This window comes from Babylonia areolata, chromosome 8 (assembly GCF_041734735.1).
Source record: "Babylonia areolata isolate BAREFJ2019XMU chromosome 8, ASM4173473v1, whole genome shotgun sequence".
Lineage (NCBI taxonomy): Eukaryota > Metazoa > Mollusca > Gastropoda > Neogastropoda > Buccinidae > Babylonia > Babylonia areolata.
Genome location: NC_134883.1, coordinates 28815162 through 28836457, shown reverse-complemented (window position 1 = coordinate 28836457; position 21296 = coordinate 28815162). Strand labels below are relative to the sequence as shown.

Sequence of the window (21296 nt, the reverse complement as noted above, 5' to 3'; positions counted from 1 at the left end):
CTGCAAAGGAGCCAAAACAACAGCAACAACAAACGAACGAAAACCCCCCAAAACCAACCCCCCCCCCCCCCCCCCTTTGATTACCTGTGGAGCCAGTGCTGAAGGACTGTGGCCAACATCAGGAACACCACACAGCACTGGAAAATGATTTTCATCGGCAGATTCTGCAAAAGAAAAACCAATTGTCCCCCCCCACCATGTAAAAATACCTGATCAGGCTCCAACCCTCAACATCATCACTCACACACTGACACACACGCCGCTCAAAGTCTCACACAATGCACGCACAAATGACAAGTTGCTTCAGATAACGTGCAGTGACACACTTCCTCATATAATACACAATGGCACACTGTCTCATAAAATATACAATGCCTATGATAATGGCACAGTGACACACTGCCTAGGAGAACACACGGTGACACACTGCCTCAGATAATATACAATGGCACACTCCTAGGGTAAAGTACTGTGACACACTGCCTTGGATAACATACAGTGACACACTGCCTGGGATAACACACAGTGATACACTTCCTCATATAACACACAATGCCACACTGCCTCAGAAAACATAGTGCTTCAGATAACACAGTGACACAGTGCTTCAGATAACACACAGTGACACACTGCTTCAGATAACACACAATGACACACTGCCTCATAACACCAAGTGACACATTGCCTCAAATAACACACAACAGCATATTGCCTCAGATATCACACAGTACCTCTTCTAACGCATAATAACACACTGCCTAAGATAATGCACAATGACTATCTTAAAGACAACAGAAAACATTTTAACATTACACCTACCATTCTCTACTGAATGAAAAGTACTTCCATAACTAATCATACAATCTGTCCTGTTAGCTTAAAACAACAAGATATCTCTTGGCCTGGCTGCCTATATTCAAAATAAATATTCTCCGTCAGGCTGAACAAGACCCTGTTTTATTTCTGTGAACAGCCTTCATGTGTATTTATGTACACACAAGACCAAATATCCGTGCTGAACATCCCGCAATATATGACAGCCTATGAGGGCAGGTTATGGAAAGTCAACATCCAGCATGCCCCCACCCCCAAAGGACAGAGTAAGACTGCCTAAATGTCAGGGTAAAAACAGTCACATATGTAAAAGCCCCTTTAGTTGAAACGATCGAGTGAAGGTAGGTACTGCAGCCCATAAAGGCAGAAGATCAGTCAGAGACAAAAGTGACATCCATTCTCACCTGGGTCAGGATGATGACGACGATGAAATTGAGAGGAACCCGGAAAATATTCATAGTTGTTGCTCGAGCTGGAGAAAAAAAAAAAAAAAAAAAAAAAAAATTACATTCAACATTATACATAAAAAGATATCATTTTTTATTCCATTCCAAACAGGAACACGTTTTGTTTAAACACCTGCTGACAATTTCTGATGCAAATGACGAGCCTTTATCTCCTGTATGTGTATCATTTTTATCATTCTGAACGGGGTCTGGCAGCAAGAGATGAAGTAAAAACACCTCCACTATTGACCGTACCTGATACTGTCAAATCTTCTCTTGAAAGAAATATTCTTCACATGGGTAAAAATGTGTGTGCCTACAAACACACGCACACACATGCATGAAGGTGTGCTCGCATACACACATATATCAAGAGTTATGTTTTGTCTTTTTCTTTACACTGATTATGGTGTTTAATCTTTCATACAATATCCTGCCTTAAAGTATTTCACCTTTCTTACATTGATTCTTGTGTTAAATCCTTTATACAATCACTCATCAGAAACTATGAGGTTCAGAAACAAAACTCTATATACTGACTTCAAGCTATCGATCAATTTCTGTGTCAGAAAACTTCTACTGTATATCATTTCTGCCCACGAATTTGCATTTAAAATGTTGTTTTTTTCAAAAGAATTTAAGTCAGGTAAGAACTCATTTATTTTGTGCACAGTTTTAGGACACCATACGGCTACTTATTGGAGGAGACCCTGCAAGTGAATTATTTTCATGGTGTTCAGAGGTGCAAGATGTCATTAAATGTAAGCAGGTTACCACCACCAACTCAACCCTCTACTGATGACAAGAATAGGGTTATTCTGACCCCCTTCGGGTCATTTGTGAATAGTAATGAACGACCCCTCCCCTAGTTGGAAATCACCCCTTTCTACAAGTTTAATCAAGCTATTGAAAAACGGAAGAGGGGTCATTCTGGGCTAGCCTTTTATGTCCCCCAACTCCTCTCCATTTAATTTACAACTTTACAGACGCTAACATGGGGGAGTTTTAATTCAGTAGCCTGTACTATTTTTAACTGGGCCAAATTTACCCATCAGTGTCTTTGCAAGCCAGTCAAAAAAAACCCAACAACAACGGCCCATATTCAAAGGGAGGGAGGGAGGCAGGGGGGCAAAATCAAACTGAAGGTATGGGTATGTGGGGGGGGGGGGGGGGGGGCAGTTCTAATTCGTTGAAGTTTATCCCCGAGGGGGAGTTGATGTGCAGGGGGGGTGGGGTGGGGGGGGATATGGGGGTCATTCCAGGCTATTCTACATAGACCCCGGGGTTGGGGGTACACACAGGCTGCGACACTGGCATCCCAACAGGTGGGGGCCAGGGGGGAAGGATGGGGACAGGGGCAATGGGAGAGAGGTGGGGGGGTGTGGGGAGTGGAGAAGCGAGCATGGTCTTACTTTCTTCGGGGACGTATTTGCCTCTCATGGTGCTGAGGGAGGGCCAGAAGATGCCCACGCACATCTCAAACACCAGGAACCCACTGAAGATCACCAGCTGGTTCTGCAGCAAACATCAGGAACAGACAGGCCAGTGATTCATTTATTGTCATGCATATGTTTCTCTCCCCATTCATGGTTTGTTGCCTTTTGACCAGATGCTTCTTCCCTGTTGCTTCATGCACATGCCAGTGGTTTTTTGGTTTTTTTTTTCTTTGTGTGTGTGTGTGTGTGTGTGTGTGTGTAAGAACACGTGTGTATGTGTGTGTGACCTTCAAGTATTGTATGCGTATGTCTAAGAGCATATGTGTGTGTGTGTGTGTGTGTGTGACATGCAAGTGCTCGTCTGTGTATGTCTAAGGAGCAGCTCAGACCAACAGAAAATCAATACTGGTCAACAATCAATAACAACAAGGAGGTGAGGAGTGTGGGTGTGGGAGACCGTGAGGAAAAGAGAGAGGGAGAGAATGCATGTAAAGGCATGGGAATGCATGCGTCTGTGTGTGCGATGCAAGTCAAAATGTTTGATTAACCGTTTGTCTGCTGACAAACCCCTGGTGAACTGAGATCACTATGGCATGAAAAAGTGAAGCTTTGTGCTCTCACCAATGATCTAACTGACTTGTAATGATGAAAATGTAATGCAATTCCCAGGAGGAAGGAGTAGGCACAGAGTGGCAGACTGACACCCTGGCCTGTCAGCTCTGTCTTATGTCAGTCAAGGGGTTAAGAAGACTATCTGTAAAAAATGTTGTATCATAATGTTTGTTCCTTCTTCCAAACTGATTTGTTTTATTCAAAAATACACACATACAAGATAGAAGACTGTTGGTGAGAAACGTCATATATATATATATATATATATATAGAGAGAGAGAGAGAGAGAGAGAGAGAGAGAGAAAAAAAAAAATATATATATATATATAAATGTTTGTTCTCAACTGATTTGTTTTATTCAGGAACATACACACGTAAGGTTCATCTTTAAAAAAAAAACAATCCAGAAAGCCTTACCCCGGGAAACCATACAGGGGTCAGGAGGGTTACTGCAGACACAAACAGTACAATCCTGAAAAAAAACCCCACCAGGAAACATTTATTGATCATTTGAATGCAATATGTCCGGTTAAAAAATCAACAACAACAAAAACACTCCAAAAAGACTCACTTGGTCACAAACGCAAGCCAAATAAAGGTCTACGTGGCAACGGCTAGGTCATCCTACATATTTTTGAGACACACTCTGTGTTAGTCCGTTTTCTTTTTCTTTTTTCTTTTGCACACCATTTTTTGGGGGGGGGGGGGGGGGGGGGGGGGGGGGGGGGGTGTTGCCAAATGTATGCAAACAGTGACAGGTCACTATACCTTAATACTGCTAAACGGCCCAACAGAACTGTGGAGCTGCTTCCGACATTCAGGCCATACTGTCTCCCATGGGTGAAACTTCAAACATCCTGAAGCACATTCTGACCACTCACAGTACTAAAACGAGGCATACTGAAAACAGAAACTAAATGAAGAACTCCTTCCATCCAAAGTCTTCAGTGATATGGTTTTTCGCCTCAGAAAATGGCGCCTCAATCACCAGAAAATCAAAATAAGACTGCGCAGTTGCGATGTGCAATAAATGTCAATGCAAAACATTGGATTGGAAATGAATCCAAATGTCTCCTTTCGAAAAACAAACTTCAAATGGACTCAAAATCATAATGTTCTTACAGACAGTGTAATGGTACAATGTGGCATTAAAAAAAACACTTGTAAGTTACATCTGAATCCTAAGGGTTCAAAAGGTCTGAAACTACTGCCCAATTACAGCATACACTCACCTCATGAAGCTCTCCACTGACGTGTACTTGGACAGCAGTTTGAATACTGAGGATCCAATCATGATGGCCACCTGCCCACCACATCATTCCAATGTCAGACACAAAAGAACAAACAACAACATAAAAAATTTAGAAATGCCAACCCCTGTCAAGTGTTTGTAGAACAACCAGGAAATTTGGTAGGAACATTTTGAACACTCAGACTTGGAGCCACATCAGCAAATGTACATTTTATCTACAAGACAACACTTGGGCCTAGCTCAACACAGTGTAACTGCTACAATTAAGCTGACTGGTCCACTTCATGCTGTTTCATTGCTTTCAATGTGTACACATACGCGATTAGCTGAGCATCATCATGTGAGACCAAGTTTAGTAGTGACTGCCCTGGCCTCATAATCGATAGGGTCTAGAGCGTCTGGGCAATGTTACTACAGGAAAACATGTGACCATGCTATGTAGTCAAAAATGAACTCGTTGGAACAATTTTGACACTGGCATAACATCAGAACAAACTGCAATCGAGCGTAACAAAATATGGCAAAATCGTAACAGTTGGAATCTCTGAAAATTAAACAAAAGAAACAAAAAACTTACCACCTCACAATTACGATACACACACTCACCTGACCCCCCAGTCCCCATCCCTTAAAACCCTTTGACTGTTGCTGACAAGGAAGCTTATCAGTGAGAGGTTACAGGTCAGAAACGTTTGTCAGCAGTCTTGATGTGGACTCCCTCCTCATGGGATCTCATCACTTGTGCTCATTAAGATCAATAACACTACTTAAAAAGTACACAAAAAGCCGCTCTTGCATTTCAAATTCATGCCACACTGACCTCATTTCAACAATGTTCAGCAGTCAACAGTTAAAAATTCATGATTTTTTGTTGTTGCAAAGTCATCATTTGACCCCTGTTAGGACATGGAGGATAGACAGTAGCAACCAATGCATTTTCTTCAGTAACAGAAGGTGCTCAAAGGCAACTGAGCATCATAGATTTGTTTGGTGATTTAACAACCAATAAAATTTTTTTTTTAAATCACAACATTTAAAGTCAATCTTACACATAAAAGCGGTGATTGAATAAAGAAAAGAACATGTCCACCTTTCCTTTCTTTATCAATTTTCCCAGCTTTAAACAGATTCCCCTCCATGGTTTGAATAAAGTACAAAAACTGAAAACAGACTAGGTCTTCATGTACTCACTAAATGAACAAAATGACTTCTAAGATCATCAAATTTTCGACATCCCCTTACAAGTTAATACTCGCCTTCAGTTACACCCCTATCACAGTTATGGCAAGTGCACATTTCTCATGGAATTAACGCTATGGTGCCTGCCGACTTCAATTGGCAACTTATGTTAACAACATCAAAACTGAAATAAAGATATGAAATATTTATCTGCCTCACCCACTTCAAATTCCTGCCAATCAAACAAAAGGTGTCCACATTAGCATACCTGATCCACCTATGTCCATTCAAACTTTGAACTCCTAAGATGAACCCTTTCAGCACTGTAAGGATCACAGCTGTTGCAGCCTTCCCCCTTTTTTGAGGGGGAGGGGGGCGGGGGCAAGTGGGGGGGGGGGGGGGGTGGCCTTAGATGGGGAGCTGGTACCTTACTCCATGTTTGGTAGAATATACCTAAACATGTCGAACAGGATCAAACCGATAGGCCTCGTTTGCACCAGTTCCACATGGTACAGTATATGTCTCCAAAGAGTAATTTTTATATAATCTAAAAACTAAAACAATGACAGTAACATTGCAAACATTGACAGGTGAGGCAAGATTGACAGGCTAGGCAAAATGTGAACTGATTACATTTCACATAGATCATTCACATACTTCCTCACCTGTCAGTGTTTTCAATGATCATTCTGATACCACTGTCAGGATCAAAAGCACTGTGTACATAGCTGTGAAGTTTGTTTAACCCTTTCGCTGCCAGGGAAATAAAGTTCAAGTGAAATCTTTTTGCCAGGGTTTTTTCACACACACACACACAAAAAAAGGTATATATTTTCAAAAAAATTCTGTGCTCTTTGTTATTGGAGAAAGACCCATAAAAGTATACATTTTCTGAATGGTAAATGAATATAGAATATAAACCAAGTGATGTTTTCCAATTTTATATATTTTCAGTGACATGCTGTTGTTTCGAAATCAGTGCTTTGTTTTTTGTCACATTTTCAACCTGTTGATTACAAACATTAGTCAGGTAATTTGCACTAAAATATCATATTTTCTGGACAAATGGATAATACCTGTACACACAAATTATACTAGAACAACCACAATAAAAAGAAAAAAGAAAAAAAAAAGATAAATACACAAGGCACTGTGACTACTCCAAGTGATAACACACATGGATGTGAGGCCACGCCCCCTCGGTCTCCACCCCCTCCTCTTCACCCTACTCACACGGTCTGCTACAGCTGTACAGCCAGCATCACTCACTGACAGTCATATCTTGGCCAGTCTCTTCACTGCTCCCTTTATTTTCTATCAAATCATTCAATAAAAGTTCACCACTGTCTCCTCCTTTGAATTTACACTTCAATTCTTTCTGTTCATCAGCTAAAGGAAGCAATATTGGTTGATATAGTGCACCACGATCGTATGTCTTGAGCACGGTGTCCAACATTTTGTTGAGCGAGCGAGGAGAGGAGCCAGGCAAACACTGCGGCAGTAACGCAACCAAAATGTTCAAATAAAGGACAGCCTCATGATGTAGTGGGGTTTCTAGCTATGAATAGAATCTTGAAAGATTCCCCAAGCTAAAGCTACCAATATTTTTGTCAACAAACTCAATACAAACCAGGGAAAAGTCAGTATATTTCGATGACGAGTTATCTTGTCATTGTGGCAGTGAAGCATACACGCTTGCACTGACGAGTTATCTCATCATATCGGCAGCCTAAGGGTTAATACTTGCTAAGTAGTGAAACACAACTTTTTAGCAATGACCAAAAACAAAACTTTAAAAAGAAGCATTTCAAAATGCTCAAACTGCTTCAAAACTTTGTCAGTAAATTGCACAGAAGTTTAATAAGTTGTGTCCCTTGACTAACTGTTTCTACTTAATTGTAACTCATGAAAGGTTGAAAAACTGGTTTAATGGACTGGGATCTACTGCCCTAGCTTTGCTTCTGCATAGGCACACACACACACACACACACACACACAAAAAAAACCCCGCACACTGGCACCCAAGCAGTGTTTATGTGCAGGATGGAATGAGTGAAATCCCTTCAGAGTTGCTGATCACCTCATCCCCAAAATCAGTGTTATGCGTTACAGTCGTCCCGTTTGCAAACTGCACTGCTTAATTAACTTCTCCACTTCCCCTTGAGACAAACCAAAAGACACTCTAGTGTCTGAAACACACTCACCATGAACGCCGCGAAAATATGACCGTGGGGGATGGCCCCTCGGTGTCCGTCATCGGACATTTTGTCAGCGGCGCTGGCGACAGGGGTAAGGGCAGGGGTCCACTCCAACACAAAGACGTACATGGAGCCCTCAAACAGCGACTGGATCAGTCCCAGACACAAGATCTTGGGGTCTGAAAATGACATCAGTCAGTCACCACACTTCTATTCTTCTGCCTCACCACTGAGCATTTCCTTGACCTGTTCACAGCAAGAAAAAAAAAAACAGGAAAAGAAAGCTCTCTTGCTGTTTCTTCATTGTATTGTATTGTATTTTATCTATTGTATTGTACTGTGTTGCATTGTATCTACTGTATTGTACTGTGTTGTACTGCACTGTATTGGAGACTGGATTGGACTTGTACTGGGTTGGGGTGAGTTGTATTTATTTTGTTGGGCTGGGAGGCGTAGCACTGAATTGTATTGTAGTATACGGTACAACAATGCATTGCATTGTATTGTATTGCATCGTACTGTTTTGCACTGTACTGTTTTGTATTGTATTGTATTGTATTGTATTGTATTGCATCCCATAGCATTGCATTGTATTGTATTCCTTCCTGTCACAGTAGATTTCACTGCACAAAATTTGGGCTGCTCTCCCATGGGAGAGTGCATCACTACAGTGCAGTGTCAGCCCTTTTTTTCCTGTCTGCAAGTGTTTTTTCAATCTTTTGTTTTTAAAACTCAAAGTGGATTTTTCAACACCATTTTGCCAGTGACAATCCTTTTGCTGGTGTTGATTTAAAAAAAAAATTTTTAATTTATTATTTTTTTTACATGCTCAAAGTGCATGCTGCACAAAGAACCTCAGTTCATTGTCTCAACCGAATGACTAGCACCAAGAGGGGGGAGAGGGGGGGGGCGGGGAGAATCCTGGTCTGAATAAAGGACTCGAACCTGTCAAACACTCGTTTCCAAGTCAGGCACATTACCACCTGGCCTCTGTTCATTCCTGTCCTGGCATCATCTTTGACACAAACACAATACAGAGGGTAAAAAGAAGATATACTTTTCTTGTTCTGCATTTTCTGGCAAACTCTCGGGGTCAACGACGTTACAGTGGGGGGGGAAAAAACATGACAAACATGTTGTTGTTTTGTATGAGTCTGAACATGCAAGTGTGCATGCTGGGGGTGCACGTAAGCCTGCCTGCATGTGCGTATGTCTTGCACATCTACACATATAAACATCGTGAATGTGCACGCACAGTTTGCATCCTGTTATGCGGGTGTTTTTTTTTCAGCTCCAGTGTAATGATAACAACATGATGATAATAATACAATTTAACAATATGATAAAAATACCATGATAACAATACAGTAAAGATATGATAACAATATGGCGGTCATGTCAACAGGTGCACACTGCCCTAAGAACGCTACACAGTGAAACGTTTGTTACCAAGTACGGAAGAAGACCACCTCTGCAGCCACCACCAGAGGTCTGTCTACCTGTGTGGATGGTCTGTCTACCTGTGTGGATGGTCTGTTTACCTGTGTGGATGGCCTGTCTACCTGTGTGGATGGTCTGTTTACCTGTGTGGATGGCCTGTCTACCTGTGTGGATGGTCTGTTTACCTGTGTGGATGGCCTGTCTACCTGTGTGGATGGTCTGTCTAACTGTGTGGATGGCCTGTCTACCTGTGTGGATGGTCTGTTTACCTGTGCAGATGGTCTGTTTACCTGTGTGGAAGGTCTAGCTCTACCACTGCAGATGGTCTATCTACTGTGTGGATGGGCTGTCTGCCTGTGCTGATGGTCTTTCTACCTGTGCGGATGATGTTTACCTGTGCAGATGGTCTGTTTATCTGTGCGGAAGGTCTAGCTCTACCATTGCAGATGGTCTATCTACTGTGTGGATGGGCTGTCTGCCTGTGCTGATGGTCTTTCTACCTGTGCGGATGGTCTGTTTACCTGTGTGGATGGTCTGTCTACCTGTGTGGATGGTCTGTTTACCTGTGTGGAAGGTCTAGCTCTACCACTGCAGATGGTCTATCTACTGTGTGGATGGGCTGTCTGCCTGTGCTGATGGTCTTTCTACCTGTGCGGATGATGTTTACCTGTGCAGATGATCTGTTTACCTGTGCAAAAGGTCTAGCTCTACCACTGCAGATGGTCTATCTGCAGTGTGGATGGGCTGTCTGCCTGTGCCGATGGTCTTTCTACCTGTGCAGATGGTCTGTTTACCTGTGCAGATGGTCTGTTTACCTGTGCGGAAGGTCTAGCTCTACCACTGCAGATGGTCTATCTACAGTGTGGATGGGCTGTCTGCCTGTGCCGATGGTCTTTCTACCTGTGCAGATGGTCTGTTTACCTGTGTGGATGGTCTGTCTACCTGTGTGGATGGTCTGTTTACCTGATCTGTTTACCTGTGCAGATGGGCTCTTTACCTGTGCAGATGGTCTATCTCTACCAGAGCGTATGGTCTATCTACCTGCATGGGTAGTCTGTCTACCTGTGCGGATGGTCTGTTTACCTGTGCAGACGGTCTACCTCTACCACTGCAAATGGTTTATCTAATGCGTGGATGGGCTGTCCACCTGTGCTGATGGTCTGTTTACCTGTGTGGATGATCTGTCTACCTGTGTGTAGGGTCTGTGTACCTGTGCTGAGAGTCTCCATCAACCACTGCAGATGGTCTGTCTAGCTGTGTGCATGGTCTGTCTACCTGTGTGGATAGTCTGACTACCTGAGTGGACAGTCTGACTACCTGTGCGGATGGCAGAGATGGCGGTGGAGAAGCTCTTCTTGAGGTCGCTGCTCTTGTCCCCGTAGTTCTCTGGCCAGGTCATGATGATGACCACCACCATCACCGCAAGCACCGACATCGACACGTCAAACGGAGCCCTGCAACGACACACAGCACAATGCACCACCACCATCCTGACGTTTTCATCGCTTCGCATCATGGCAAATGGAGCCCTGCAACTACACACTGCACATAGCACAATGCACACACACCCCCACCCCTCCATGCCCCCTATCCCTACCACCACCCATGAGAATCTCACTGTTTCGCATGATGTCAAAAAGAGCTCTGCAATGACACACAGCACAATTCAGCCCCTGTACCCCCACTCCCCTGACAATCTCATCGCTTCGCAACACATCAAAATCAAAGGAAGCCTTGCAACTACACACAACACACTGTACAATGCACCCCTCCCCCCCAATCATCTCCCACCACCCACAACAATCTCAATGCTTCGTACCATGTCAAAGAGAGCCCTGCAATGACACATGACACACAGCACAAAGCACCATCCCTCTCCTGACAATCTCATCACTCTGATTAAAAATAGAAATTAAAAAAAAAAAAAGAAGAAGAAAAACTGGTGAACTTTTTCCAATGAAATGAATACTGTATCTGACAGGTGCAATAGCCGAGTTGTTATCAGAGCAAAGGACTTTCAGTCTTGGGGCCCTGAATTTGAGTCAAGTCTGCGCCTGGTCGGTTATGGGTGTAGATGTTTCTGATTAACTTGTGTCACTGACCTGCTGGTGCCCCAACCTCTTTCATGTGTTCACTACACACATGCAGAACATCGAGTATGCAGGGTTCAGGTTTCATGTCAGTCATTGGTTAATGATGCATACAATTTTTAAATGACCCATCGATGTGGCAGCCAGTGGGTCACTTGACAAAAAAAAAAAAAAAAAAAAAAAAAATCATTCATGCTAAAAGAAACAGTTCTGCAACACGAGTCTCTGACAAAACTTTTTCACAATCAGAGCAGTGGACACCTAGAACGACTTGGACAACAATGTGGTAAACGCAAAAACACTCAACAGCTTCAAAAATATGACAGAACATGTCTTCGAAGACCACATGTTCTGCAGAGACCTTCGCCATCCGCTCCGAACCACCCAAGTCAAGCCCGCTGCCACCCACCACTCAGTTACAGACTCGGCTGAAGCTTAGATACGGTCAAAAGATCATTTAGAATTAGCTCCACAGTTAGGTAACTTAGTTCTGATCAAAAGATCAGCAAAAGGTCTTGCGGCCCAAGTTTAAGTTGAAATACTATACTACTATACTGTTGTTGTTGTTTTTTGTATTTTTTTTTCTTATTCTCCTGCAAAACAATCATGATTGCAGTTTCTACCTAAAAAAAAAAAAAAAAAAGAAGAAGAAAAAAAGTTACTGTTGATGCTCTGTGGTTCAACATAGAGCAGATGAACATTGTGAAAAAAAAAACCCCATCAAAACTTGGTACCTTGCCAGGAAAGGAAATAAGGTACGCTTACAAAAAGGCATTGTTGCTTGCGTAAGGTGAACTGTGGCAGAATAGCTTTTCACTTTTCCGCCTGTCTCCTTGATTGAGGAGAGCTTCAATACATGAAGGACATCTCACCATGATAAATCATCGTGGAGAATGCTGCTAAAAGGAGCTGTCTAATGTCAAGAAAGACCGAACGGCTGTTCAGAACAGTTGCAATCTCTTCTATTCTTTACACATCTGGAGAATCTGAATCAAAAGATTTCTTCAGTGTTCATGGGCAAATTATGTGTTTACTTCGTTGATGTTATGCAAGAGTGTGGCACATTCAAGTAAAATTGAGATCCGATCAAGATACGCAAAACAAACTTTTATTTGCATGACCATTTTAAATTTAATTCAGTCATTTACGCAGCCATGCTTCATTTCTGGGATGTGCTCGTGTTTCCATAACCCAAATTACATGTACTGACTTAGGTAACATAATCTTAAAAGTGCATTAGAACTTCTTCCTGTGTATACTGTTACTAGTATGCACAAGAATGGAAGATACCCACGCCTACACTCTATGACAAGAAATAATCAGTAATCCATCAAGCATCAAAAGGACACACACACACACACACACACACACACACTTACTCACTAATGTGCAAGCTCAATGTATTTTTCTCACCCACTGCTTTTTCTTCCCCTCATCTAATTTCACTAACAGTCAAAAGCTAATCTAAAGAAACATATACAAACTAACACACACACACACACACACACACACACACACACACACACAATTTCTTTCTTCCTACTTTGCTCCATGATAACATTACGCATGGAGGAACAAGGGAATGAAACAAAAGGAAAAAGAAAAGGAAGACAGACAGACGGAAAGACAGACAGAGAAAGAGTGGGAAGGGGGGGCATGTAGCTGATGCCAAAACACTGATGTCTTGCTAATGATTGGAAATACACACACACACACACAACAATCCCACTCTCCTTTCAGGTTTTTCTCTTCTTCTTCTTTGTGTGTGGGTGTGTGTGTGTGAGGGTATGGTAAAAAAAAACAACAACAAAAAAAACAGCTTCTAGCTTATCATTTTGCCCTCTATAAAACATTTGAGTTTGAGTTCAGTCAGGTTCGCCTCCCCCACCTCTCCTGAACTGCACCCCCACACATACATACTCCTCCCCCAAGGGCATACAGAGCACTAGGCAAAAAAAAAAAAAAAGAAAAAAAAAAAAGAGGCTTGAATCAATGTGTCAAAAAATATACACAGTGTGAAATGCAATCAAGGCGACAGCTTGATCACTGAAGGCTGCAAGAATAATAACAATATGAAAGCTGGAGAAACTAAATATTTTGTCAAGATCTCCACATGCTTGTGTATGCAGTGTGTGTGTGTGTGTGTGTGTGTGTGTGTGTGTGTGTTTGCTGGTGTACATGTGTGTGTATGTGTATGGAGAGAAAAAGATTCAAGATTCAAAAACTTTATTACTCAAGGATAAAGATTTTAGGCATCGCCCGGTCTTCCAATCTGTCCTTGTGACAACAATAACAACATTAACGATAACGATACAAAAATAATAATTTTGTTAACACTGCTACATCTACTGCTACTACAATGAAGAATGATCACCATCATCATCATTAACATCGTAAAAAGTAATAAAACGAACGCATTCATACATTCATATCCATACACATGCACACACTCTCTCCACCCAACATACACACACACACACACACACATACTTATGCACATACAGAGACATGACCGAAGTGAGAAACATATAGCGGACATAAAGAAAACAGAGAAGCACAACTTTACCATTGCACATATACAAAAGTGATTAATTTGCTGATGCAGATGTTACAGGTAATAACATCCAATTTACAGGCGAACAAGTAAAAGCATTAAAGCACAAAGGTAGAAATAAAATAAATTCACTGCATGTAGGTATAGATACAAACTTCACGGAAAAAGCATGATTTTTGTCCTTTTTAGCTGGTTATTAAAAGAAAAGAAAAAAAAAGCTTTATGGGCCTATTGTTTGTGGAGCAGAAGTTCTTGTATGCTTGATTTGAAGGAACGTAATGAATCGCACGTCTTAATGAACGAAGGAAGAAAGTTCCCAGCAGATGGTCCAAAAATGCAAAGCTAGATTTGTACAAATCGATGCGCACATGAGGCAGAATATAATTATCTGAATCGTAACGCTCTGATGCCCGTTGAACAAGGTCACTGAGGTATGGTAGTGACATGTTTTTGTGTACTTTGAACATGAGGACCATTTTATTGTAGTCGAACTGCTTGCATAGTGGTAATATTTCGAGAGAGAGAGAGAGAGAGAGAGAGAGAGAGAGAGAGAGAGAGAGAGAAAGCAAGCGAGAGAGAAAGCAAGAGAGGGGGACAAAGAGAGTGAGTGTGTGTGTGTGAACATGCTTTCATGCGTGTGTGTAGTGTGCATGTGTTGCACACGAACACATACATAGCATGTTTGGCATGCATGTCTGATGTGTGTGCGTGTGTTGTGTGTGTGTGTGTGTGTGTGTGTGTGTGTGTGTGTGCGTGTTGCATGCATGTACACACACACACACACAGATTGAAAAATGAGCCTGCATTGTCGGTCAAGACAAAACAGATAGTTACATGTGATGCATACACTTTCACAAACACATCAGCATGCACTACAGGCACATTTGATCCAGCCAGTCGGAACACGCCACAACTGCTGTGCATGCCTGTGTGGCAATGCACATCCCTGGTATACCTGTCTCTCCCTCTCTGCAATTATATTTTGATATATATGTAAAGCCCTCTTGGCTGAGAGAGTGCGGGGATGCAACTTGGGCAAGACACTCTCCACTATGATCAAACTGTATTTGTAGCCCCTGACGGTCATAGTCAAACAGGGCTGACTATCATACATGTATACATGTTTTTCACCTTTCGAGACTAGATGCTGATTTCTTCAAACTGATGGCGTTGTTTGCTACTTCTTTCTCATCTCTTTCCTCCTTCATTTTTCTTCTCATTCTTTCTACTTCTTTTTCTTTAAGATTATTCTATGTTTTGTTATATCTTTTTTTTTCTTCTTTTTTTTTTTGTGAGGGCCAGGTACAAAGAAGCTTAGAGGTTATCCTTTTACCATTTATATAAATTTCAAGTTCAAGTTTGAGTTTGACTTCGAGTTCTCCATTTCCATCTTCAGCTTTTCACAAAATGCTGCAAGGTGATGCCACTGCTCACCAACACACTGCACACACTTCACACACAAACAAGTAACATGCACACACTTCACACACAAACACAATCACACAACACACACACACACAAATAACATGCACACACTTCAAACACAAACACACTCATGCAATACACACACACACTACAAACACATACACATAGAAGAGCTTGATAAAAGATTCATTTTCACACACACACACACACAATACCCAAACACTACAAACACATACACATAGAAGAACCTGATAAACAATTCATTTTCTCCAGCTTTCCAATCACTGTTCTCACAATCATCAAGCTGTCACCCTGATTGATTTACAGCTTGCAGTGTTGTTTTTTGGGGGGGTTTGGTTTGCTTTGTTGCCATGGTATACCAAGTCAGGATTGTGAGTGTTGGGGGTTGGGGGAGGGAGGGTTGGGGGGCGGGGGTGGGGGGGGGGGGGAAGACAGGAGGATTGTGTGTGTGTGGGTGGTGGTGGTGGTAGAGGGGGGTTGTGGGTGTGTGTGGGTGGTGGGGGAGAGCATTGTGGGAGTGTGGGAGACAGATCAATATTCTGGTAGCTCTTACAATTCCCCTCTTTTTCTGTCTGTCCATCTTTTTTTTTCTTTTTTTTTTTTTTCTCTTTTCATTTCATTCCCACACACCTCAATATGTGATCACTGAAAAAAAAAAACAGAAAGAAAGAAATTGTGGGCAATATCCAAAATGTTTCCCCTCAAGACCGAATGAATAGCGTTCACAACAAGGATTGGACTTTCACTCCCTCAGTCACACGAAGGGGTGGAAGGGAAGAAATGTGGGTATTGCCAAAATTGTGTGTGTGTGTGTGTGTGTGTGTGTGTGTGTGTGAATGCAGTGCGTATGCAGTGTATGTAGTATGAGTGTGTATGTGTGGGACTCTGTGTGTGTGTGTGTGTGTGTGTGTGTGTGTGTGTGTGTGTGTGAGTGCATGTGTGTGTGTGTGTGTGTGTGTGTGTGTGTGTGTGTGTGTGTGTGTGTGAGTGCATGTGCTTTCTTTAGTATCAACATCTTTTCACAGGGGTTCTGACAGCAAGCAAACATAAAGGAGACAAGACCAGCACTCTCTCTCTCTCTTTCTCTCGACTTGCCCTGGGCCATGGTGATTCAAACAGGCACAAGATGTGGTATGGAGCTAGTGTCAGTGGTGAATCAAACCTTATAAAACATGCATTCAGAACGAAGTGTGTGTGTGTGTGTGTGTGTGTGTGTGTGTGTAAGCATTTTGTTTGTGTGATTGTGTGTGTGTGTGTGTGCCTACATCACGCGGGTGTTGTATGGTATGTGTCATATGATGTATGTGTGTGTGTGTGTGTGTGTGTGTGTGTGTGTGTGTGTGTGTGTAGTGTGTAAGTAGTGTGTGTGTGTGTGTGTGTGTGTGTGTGCACGCGCGGCACACACCTGTAAGTGTATGTGTACTCCAACCTGTGTGCACTGTATGCTTCAACCACCCTCCCTATATCACGATATCATACACAATGTACATTCATAAGGAAAACCGAAAAGTTACCAGTAAAGAAGAAAACAACCTGTGGTGCAATTTAACTTTGTTTTTCACTTATAGCTCTTCTGCCCCACCCCAACCTCCCCACATATAGCTTTTCTGCCCCACCCCAACCTCCCCACATATAGCTCTTCTGCCCCACCCCAACCTCCCCACATATAACTCTTCTGCCCCACCCTAACCCCCCCCCCCCTCCTCCCCCACAAACCCCACTCTCCCCACCCCAATAAATAACACCTGTGACTGAAATAAAAATGAATCTTTATATGTATACTAAAAATCCAAAAATCCATACTTCATAAAAGCTACAGGAGACTTGTTCAAATAAACTGAAAAGAACACTTAGCTCACTCCATTGTCTATCTCTGTGTGTGCGTGTGTGTGTGTGTGTGTGTGTGTGTGTGTATTTTTGACTCACTTTGTTTACACAAGTGAGTCAAAAATACACACTTACACACACACACACACAATGTTTTAACCCGGTGTTCGGTTGTCTGTGTGTGTGTGTGTGTGTGTGGTAAACTTTAACATTACCATTTTCTCTGCAAATACTTCGTCAGATGACACCAAATTAGGCATAAAAATAGGAAAAATTCAGTTCTTTCCAGTCATCTTGTTTGAAACAATATTGCACCTCTGGGATGGGCACAAAAAAATTTTAAAAAGAAACCAAATTATATGCAAACTGCATTTACTGTTATATTTATATTTTTTTTATTCTCTAAACTTGGCACTTTGATATGATAACAACAACAGCAGTCATTTTTATCATTTTTTGTTCAAACAGGAACTTCTTTTGCTAAGCATGGAAGTTATATTTATTTTTCAAACGTTTTGGTGCAGATAGTAAAAAAAAAAAGAAATTAATCTGTAATTAATGCTAGGGGACTTAATTTGCTTTAAACTGATCTTTCTCATCTTAAACATTACATTTTGAAATTATACTCAATACATAAAAAGCTTGTGTGTTTTACTCTCAGTGTACAGGGCTTTCACTATGTTCATTCGCCCAAGTGGTCTTTTTCGGAAAATACTAAAATCAATACGACGAGTGGACTTTATACATCTATTGGCTGAGCCCTGAAGGTCATGGGCAAAAATCAATTGCGTACACATATTTATACATATTCAAAGCGTGTGCTCATATTCTTCGCGAACGACGTCATTTTGTTTCAAGTTGTTGACCTGCCTGTTCAATCCTATATTCAATCGACAATACACGATAACATGTGATGGAAAGTTGGAGAAGGAGACCGTTAAATATTTATTCAGAGAAAGATTTGTGAATGCCTCACCACTTACTGGATTATGCCCCAAACTGCCATAAAGATACCCATAAAATCAGTCGGAGTTCACAGTTAAAAATAATAAACCATGAGAGTTAATACCCTTGAATTGATGTAACGCAAAAATTTCCAGTCTTGACTTTTCTCAAAATGAAGTCCTTTTCACTTCATACAACGTTTAGAAGTACTTGTACTTGGCTCTACATGTTATTAGTTTAACAAAATACTCAATTTTCATATCAGCTTTAAAACTATAAAACTAGAATGAACATAAAAGAGAAACTAAATCGACTGTGTCAGCTGGGTGTAACTAAACTTGTACATCTATCTAGATCCAGAGAAAATGGCTAAATGTTGCATTGTGATTGCGGCGATAGCCACATCTCCTTTACCGTGGACTTAAAAAGAATTTTTAATTGTCCTTAAAGATTTTTCGAATGCCCAAGATACACCAGAATAATATGATTTGAAAAGCATTCTCACTGCGAATACCGCAATTGATTTATCACCCTTTAAAAAAAGCATGTTTAAATATTATATTTTTGAACGTCAGTTAAGGAGCCACGATAGTGTAATGGATAAGACAGTTTCTTCTCATCCGAACACGCGGGGTTCGAATCTGCCGTTAGGACTTTTTTTTTCTTTTTTCTTTTAACCCGAAGCTTTATAATAACAAATACAGAACACATTTTAAAGATTAGATTTCACAGTCTTGAAGGCCTTGCCTCTCTTGTTTATTGTTGTTTTGTTTGTCCGTTGTTGTTGTTTTTGTTTTGTTTTGTTTTGTGTGTGTGTGTGTGTGTGTGTTTGTGTGTGATGAACAGCAGAAAGTGAGAGACATAACTGTCCAATATTCAAGAAATCCAACAAATCTAATGTCAAATTTTCCATTTGGGACCTACATACTACACCCCCCACCTCCCCCCCAAAAAAGGACCAAAAAATCCAAAACAGAAAAAAGAAAAAAAACAGAAGGGCCAGCACACACAAACACATGCAAATGCTCATGCACACACACACACTCACACACACACACACTGCACAAACACAAACTACACACACACTGCACTCACAAACACAACACACACCTAACACAGAAACAGACATAACACAAACACGCACACACTAAGTATATATATATATATATATATATATATATATATATATATATGTATATATATATATATATATATATATATATACACACACACTACACTCACACACACACACACTGTTTACATTCACTACACACCAGCACAAACATGCTAAACTAACACACAACAAACACACCTCCCTCAATCTCCACCTCCAGTGCCCCTCCACACCCCGCATCCCCCTAACACTTCTAAATACACCCCCACCCTTCCCTCCTGCTACACACACACACACACACGCACACACACACACAAATTGGGCTCCTTTCATTGGAGCAGTCTCTCTCTTTGGAAATGCGACCCACTGGTACAAGTTCTTTCGTTGGGATACAAACACAGAAACAACCCTCAGAACTCACACAAAACCGAACATGTCGGCAAACTTCTGGGCCACCAGTCCGGCCACGATGGCAGTCAGCGAGTTTCCCAGGACGGCAAGACTGAAGATGTTGCCCAGAAGGTCTGACTCATAGCCACGCTGAAACAGTCAAGTGAAGGCAGATCAAGTCAGGTCAAGTCAAACACACACAAACACAAGCACACAAACACTTGCATGCACACGTACACACAAACACAAGCAATGCACACACGGACACAAACAGCAATATACTGACACATACAGTGGTACAGGTGCACGCACAACCACTGACAAAGGCACACACCTTACAGCGTTCATAGATGAGCCAGAGGACTCACACATGCAGACACACACACACATATAACGATACACTGACACATACAGTAGTATACTCTCTCTCACACACACACACACACACACAAACACTGACAAAGACATACACTTTAAGGTGTTCACAGATGAGCATGGACACACACACAGACACACACACACACCTTATGGTGTTCACAGATGAGCCAGATCTCTCTCTCACACACACACACACACACACACACACACACTCTCAGAGACTCACTCACTTACTACACACACACACACACACACACAAAGACACACACCTTATGGTGTTCAAAGATGAGCCAGGACTCAAAGGCACTGTACAAGATGGATGTGGCCATCCCTCCCAGTAGGCGCCCCACCATGAGGATCCAGAAATTGGCAAAATGCTGAAATCACACACACACACACACACACACAAACACGCACGCGCGCGCACCACACACACACGCACATACACACACCACACACACACACACGCACGCACACACACACACACATGCACACGCACACACACAAACAAGCAAGCACACACCCACACACACAAAATTTACATGGTCACCTTTATCAAACTGCCAGGAAGTATATAAAAAAAAAAGTCAATCTAGAAACAAAGTACAGTATGGTGACAGCATGCCATACATAAATGTCAAATACATTCTTTTCATGTTCTACAGTATTATCTTCTTTTCTTTTTTTTTTCTTTTTTTTTTTTTCCTTCTTTTTGCCTTAAGTAAAGTAACAGAAGACTTTAAAGAAAAAACTTCAAATAAACTTATCTTGAAGTGAACTGACCCAAAAGCAAAGTAAAATGAACAGATCTCAAAATAAACTAAAATAAATTTTCTTGAAATAAACTGACAGTGAAATAAACTGAAATATACTGATCTTGAAATGAAGTTAAACAAATTGATCTTGAAATAAACTGATTTTGAAATAAACTAAAATTAACTGATTATGAAATAAACTGATCTTGAAATAAAGTGAAATAAACTGATTTTAAAATACACTAATTGACTTTGGAATGAAGAAGAATACCCCACCCCTTTAAAAGGGGCTGTGGCCTTTCTTGAATAAATTATCCATATCTGCATCTCTATTTTTTTCCCCACAACAAGAGGATAACTTCACAGTGGCCAGATAAAAAAAGAGAGCAAAATTAGGAAG

The 21296-nt window shown here is 41.5% G+C and overlaps 1 protein-coding gene across 1 annotated transcript in view; it reads right to left on the bottom strand.

Moving 5' to 3' along the window:
* Window positions 1–21296, bottom strand: part of LOC143285131 (molybdate-anion transporter-like) — a 45464-nt gene that overhangs the window by 15288 nt on the left and 8880 nt on the right. The window contains exons 4-12 of the mRNA XM_076592353.1: window positions 20411–20518; window positions 19795–19913; window positions 10715–10851; window positions 7964–8136; window positions 4561–4631; window positions 3746–3800; window positions 2693–2795; window positions 1239–1306; window positions 85–164 (exon numbers count right to left, since the gene is read on the bottom strand). Coding sequence (XP_076448468.1) covers window positions 85–164; window positions 1239–1306; window positions 2693–2795; window positions 3746–3800; window positions 4561–4631; window positions 7964–8136; window positions 10715–10851; window positions 19795–19913; window positions 20411–20518 — 914 coding nt within the window. The remainder of the gene's footprint in view (window positions 1–84; window positions 165–1238; window positions 1307–2692; window positions 2796–3745; window positions 3801–4560; window positions 4632–7963; window positions 8137–10714; window positions 10852–19794; window positions 19914–20410; window positions 20519–21296) is intronic.